The 6275-nt window shown below is 42.2% G+C and overlaps 1 protein-coding gene across 1 annotated transcript in view; it reads left to right on the forward strand.

Annotated features, from left to right (window-relative positions):
* The first annotated feature begins 1375 nt into the window (after positions 1-1375).
* LOC118736146 overlaps positions 1376-6275 on the forward strand; it is a 7879-nt gene continuing 2979 nt past the window's right edge. The window contains exon 1 of the mRNA XM_036466243.1: positions 1376-4612. Coding sequence (XP_036322136.1) covers positions 1376-4612 — 3237 coding nt within the window. The remainder of the gene's footprint in view (positions 4613-6275) is intronic.

The following is a 6275-nucleotide window of genomic DNA, read 5'->3' on the forward strand; positions in this document are numbered from 1 at the left end:
ACACTGGTGCGTCCAATTGCGAATCTTGCGACGCCCGGGGTTTTACATTTTGGTCCTTTCGGAGCCGTCCGACTAACACTAAATATATTCATAAAGCGCCATTTTGGGACCGTGTGACCATTGCAGTACCAGCGAAACCACAGAAATACAGTCCACCGTCAAAGCGAGTTTGCCACAAAAGCGAATTAACCAAGACATCACAAACCGCACCTGTGCATCAATCAACAAATACCACTTTCTATTGAGCTTCCTCACACCAAAGTCACCGACGAAACAAGGTACGTGGTTACACACATATTCAAGTGCACTTTCAAAAAATAAAAAATAAAAATAAAACATCATACATCTATTTATTTTGTGAGCAATTGTGCTATATTTATATTGCATAGAAAGCACACGCAATTGCAAACGAGATTCACGCGGGTGATTTTGTGAGGAGCGAAAATTTGTGCATAGCTATTAAAATTACCAAACGAGCTAATTCCGTCTGTCCGCGAGTGACAAAGACGGCTCAGATTGGTTGCAAAGTGCACATTTTCAATTGCAGTCAATTAATTTTCAGTTGCGTTGATATTATTTGTTTAATTCAATTAGTTCAAATAATTTCCCGAACCGATTCTGTCTGTCCACGGCTGGTAACAGACAAGTGAAGATACACACACATACACACATAAACGACAGTGAAAAGAGGTTATCAGTTGCAATTCATTTGTAATATATGTAATTGACTCTGCCGGTCTTTTGATTACTTCACCACGGATTTAATTTTTATTGTTAGTAAAACGTATTACTACTTGTGCGGCAATAGTTGCAATAAATTCGCGAACCACATTATAATCACTGATCGTCGGAGGACACATAACCTCTTTGTTTGAAACGTGCACGGTAATTTGCCTTTAACAATTGCACTTTCTTCACAAAATCACTTCTGCGTGTGGATCCCTTGCAGTATTAATTTGCGAGTATTATTATTGTCTTGTGAACGTATATGCAAATTACACACATACTTAATAGCAGTTGGGTGGCGAGTCACTTTTTTATATATACAGCATATATACAGCCTTTATATATACCAATCCCTGATAATTGAAAGAGAGAAATATATTGAGTTAAATAAAGTTTTACCATAACTATTTTATATATAAATTTAACGGCTACTTCTTCAATTCCGGAAATTATATCTTTTGTGTGGCGTTTCGACCACAAGAGTTGGTATCTTTTTCAGCGGCAGAAACTTTCGTTTATTGAATACTTGGCGAACAAATTCGATAATCTAAGCATTTATTTTTGTTTAAGAGTAAGGTTGCTATCACATATTAAAGCACATCGTCGAATTTATCTGTGATTGATTTTAATTCAAGTACCATTTTTAAACATGGAGTCGTTCATTCGTTTGGCAGAGGCAATAATCGAATTTGAATCCGATTTTAGCAGCACGCCACCTGCAGAGCAAAATAAACATGGTCTTGCAATACAGCAAGACGAACTGAAAGATATGTGGGAAAAAACTAAACAAGGGTATGATACTATAATAAACAGAGAAGGGTTGTCGAAAGAAGACATTAAGGCCATAAGGAGAAAACATAAAAGCTCGTTCGCTAGCTATGTTAAATGCATGTCTGCCATGGCGAGTCAGTCCGAAACGCTTGTTAACGCAGAAAAGGATGTACAGGATCAGTCGGTCCGTGAACACAATATCCACCTACCTCCGTGTGATACCGATGTGTTCAAGGGTGACTATCTGTCATGGCCATCATTTCGTGATATGTTCACGGCCATATACATCCTTAACAAGCGCCTCACTCCGGTTGAGAAACTATTTCATCTCAACCAAAAGACTCAAGGGGAAGCCAAAGACATCGTGAGAAAGTGTCCACTCACAAACGAAGGCTTCCAAACAGCCTGGAAAAGTTTATGCGAGAGATATGAAAACAAGCGTATCCTCGTAAATACACAACTGAAAATACTTTTCAATTTAAATTCAGTGGAAAATGAGTGTGGTAGCTCAATAAAAAGGTTGCAGCGGGATATAAATAATTGCTTATCGTCCCTAAACAGTCACCAAATTAACGTTTCAAACTGGGATGCAATTTTAGTCTACCTCTGCTCCACCAAACTTCCAGAAAGTACGCTGGCTCTATGGGAACAAACCATAGACCACAAAAATGATATACCAAAGTGGGAGGATATGGACAAGTTCCTATCCAACAGATTTCAAACGCTGGAGACTTTATCAGGCTTAAAAAATTCCAAAGCTGTGAGAGCGCCAAAGCCACAGACACACAAACCAGCAGAAGCCTCCCCAAAACGACTTGGCGTTTTCCAAGCAAGCGTGACCAAGTTCACTTGCATAATGTGCCAGTCCAATGAGCACAAGTTACGCAGCTGTTCCCGCTTCTTAAAGATGACACCATCTGAAAGAATAGAGTTCATGAAAAACAATAACTCTTGCTTGAACTGTCTTAAGTCTGGACATACTGTGTCAAGATGCACATGCTCGTTTAATTGCAGCAAGTGCCACTCCCGACACCACACGCTCCTGCACCTGGAGACTGACCAGCAAAAGCCTACAGCGCACCAAATGCCGCCAAGCTCAACTGGTAATCGAGCATCTACGTCGAAGCAAGCACAAACAAGACGCAAGACAGGAAAACCAAATTCAACTGGGGACAAAAATGTCAAGTCTTGTTTTGCAAATTCAAATACTGGTGTGCTCCTAGGAACAGCGCGCGTAAATATACATTATAATGGAACCGATTTTTCTGCAAGAGCTCTTATTGATTCCGGGTCTGAGTGTTCCTTTATAACGGAAAGACTCAAACGCCGAATCAACCTGCCATCCAAAAGGTTGCATGCCCAAGTTTCCGGCATCACAAATTCCATATCGGCGCAGGTCAAAGAAGCATGCAATATAGAAATACGGTCACCGATTGATCCATTATTCCGGTCGAAAACCACTGTGCTTGTCTTAGCACAACTAACTGGAAATCTTCCAACTACCCATATTAGCGCTGAAACTAAACAAGCATTCCCAGATTTGGTTTTGGCCGATAAAAGGTTCTTTGTTAATGAGCAAGTGGACCTTGTGCTTGGAGGAGATATTTATCCAGAAATCATTTTGAGCGGCTTGAAGAAAAATGTACTTAATACTCTTCTAGCCCAAGAAACCGTGTTCGGTTGGATATTAACCGGCCGCCCAGATGCAACAAGTGCAACCAACCATATTGCTTCATACTTTAGCGAAGTCGCCTTGGATAAGCAGCTTACTGCGTTCTGGGAAGTAGAGGATCTGCCGAAAAGCAAAAGCCTAAGTGAGGAAGACAAGTACTGTGAGGAGTTGTACAAGAATACAACTCAACGTACCCAAGACGGGAAATATGTAGTTTCGCTACCATTCAGGCAGGATTTTCCAGAGAATGTCTGCCTAGGACCCTCCCTAAAAAGAGCGTGCTCACAATTTTTCCGACACGAGACGCGATTGGCCAAGGATCCTGGACTACAAAAGGAATATAACAGGGTATTATCGGAATACGAATCGTTAGGGCATATGTCAAAGCTAATAAATAATATACCAGCAGAGTCCTCCGACAACTATTTCCTGCCTCATCACGCGGTCATCAAGGCAGAAAGCACGTCAACAAAACTTCGCGTGGTTTTTAATGCCTCAAGTCCGACGGCAAATGGTGTAAGCCTCAATGACGTACTGCTCCCAGGACCAGTACTCCAGGCGGATCTTCCCATATTAATCCTACGTTGGAGATTATATAAATACGTCTTCAACAGCGACATCGAGAAGATGTACCGGCAAATTATGGTGCATGACAATCACACTAAGTTCCAGCGCATAGTTTTTCGTACCAATACGAACGAACCGGTCAGTCTTTACGAGCTGAAGACGGTCACTTTCGGGGTTAACTGTGCTCCTTACTTGGCAATAAGGACACTTTTACAACTAGCTGATGATGTGGAAAACTCCTCTCCGATAGCATCCAATATTCTACGAAGATGCATGTACGTCGACGACGTTCTAGCGGGAGGACACAGCATTGACTCTGCGATAAATGCCAGAGATGAAATAACCCAAGTGTTAGAGTCAGCCGGTTTTCCATTAAGAAAATGGACTGCCAATTGCGAAGAGTTACTGAAAGACATTCCAAAAACGAATCTACTAACCGAAGATTTTCTTGAATTCGAAGAAACTAGCGCAGTGAAGGCTCTCGGCATAAGATGGAACGCCCATACGGATTTATTCTATTTTATGGCGAGACCATTAGAAGAAAGCGATAATCCAACGAAAAGGGCGATATTATCAGCTATCGCCAAACTTTTCGACCCCCTGGGGTGGCTCGCGCCCATCATAATCGTAGCCAAAATACTAATGCAGGGTATTTGGCTGGAAGGCACGGACTGGGATGAAACCGTAACTCCAACTACCCTGGATCGCTGGAAAAATTTTACACAACATTACCATGAGATCGATAACATACGAATACCTCGATGGGTACATTTCTCACCAACAGATGACGTCGAAGTACATGGCTTCTGTGACGCATCGGAAAAAGCGTATGCGGCTGCTGTATATCTGCGCGTTACACAAAATGCAAAAGTTTTCGTAAGTCTACTTTTGGCAAAAACAAAAGCAGCCCCAGTAAAGATTATCTCATTACCTCGATTGGAACTTTGCGGCGCCGTACTGCTTGCAGAAATCATCGAGACGGTACTGAGAAATCTTGACTTGGGACATTTAAAAGCGCACCTGTGGACGGACTCAACAATCGTTCTCGCGTGGATACGAAAGCCGCCTTGTTCGTGGATGACCTTCGTCGCCCACAGGATAACAAAAATAGTAGAAAAAGTTGGTAATAAGAACTGGCTGCATGTGGATTCGGCATCAAATCCAGCAGATTTAGCCAGCCGAGGACTGCCTGCTTACGAATTGGTTGACAATCCCTTGTGGTGGCAGGGACCTTCTTGGTTACAAGAAGACCAAACTAAATGGCCTGTACAAGAGGCAAACTACAACACAATAGTCGAGGAAAAGAGGGTGCATGTGCACGCAGCAACTAAAATAAATAATGCAACTAATATTTTAGATAGATTTTCAGCATTGCCTAGGGCTTTGAGAGTTTTATCATATATTATAAGATTTTTTCAAAGAACCCATCCAAAAACAAGAGCTTCGTTTCGAGCCGACACTTCTTTAATTTCCGCTGATGAAATTAAAACAACGACTCAACGCTTGATAAAAATCTGTCAAAAGCAACATTACTTTGAAGAGTATAGTAAATTGAAATCCGGGGAATCCATCGATGCGAAGAGTGAAGTTTTGCCCCTTAATCCATTTCTCGATAGAGATGATATCATGAGGATGGGTGGTCGCCTCGGCGCGTCTCAAGATCTGGCCTATAATGAGCGCCATCCAATTATCCTTCCATACGATTGTAGATTTTCTCGCCTTCTTGTCCAGTTTGTCCATGAGATTTCTTTGCATGGGGAAAAGCAACTAATGTTACGTCTCATTAGGACGCAATATTGGATTCCCCGAGTCAACAACATGATCAGGTCCATCATCCACAACTGCAAAGTCTGCACTATCTATAAGAAACGGTCACAAACCCAACTTATGGGCAACCTACCGAAAGAACGCACAAATTTCTCGATTAAGAGCTATCGCGGCCGCGGTTGCCGCATTTCCAAAGGCTACGTTTGCCTTTTCGTTTGTTTTACGACTAAAGCAATTCACTTGGAAGTGACAAGCGATCTCAGCACCCCATCCTTTCTGGCAGCATTCGCTAGGTTTGTTGGTAGAAGAGGATGTCCGAAAAACATGTACTCCGACAACGGTACCAATTTTGTCGGAGCTTCTCGATCATTACGATCTGAAATGAAGGCGTTCATAGCAGAAGCGCGTGATAAAACCATATCGAAATTTAGTCATCAAACACTTACATGGCATTTTATACCCCCAGCAGCTCCTCACATGGGCGGACTGTGGGAGGCGGGTGTAAAAAGTTTCAAAAACCACTTCAAAAAGATTGCATCCACCCACAAATACACCTTTGAGGAGCTCAGTACCTTATTATGCCGAGTTGAGTCTTGTCTCAACTCGCGACCGTTAAGTCCCTCATCGAACGAGCCAACTGACTTGGAGCCTCTAACTCCCGGTCATTTCCTCACAGGCGGTCATTTACTCGCGCCACCGGAATTAGATGTAAATGAAAACCCAGCCTCCATAATAAATAGGTGGCAGAAATTAAAGGCTTTACATCAAACCT

This window comes from Rhagoletis pomonella, unplaced genomic scaffold (assembly GCF_013731165.1).
Source record: "Rhagoletis pomonella isolate Grant_MI unplaced genomic scaffold, Rhpom_1.0 Rhpom_scaffold_00003, whole genome shotgun sequence".
NCBI lineage: Eukaryota > Metazoa > Arthropoda > Insecta > Diptera > Tephritidae > Rhagoletis > Rhagoletis pomonella.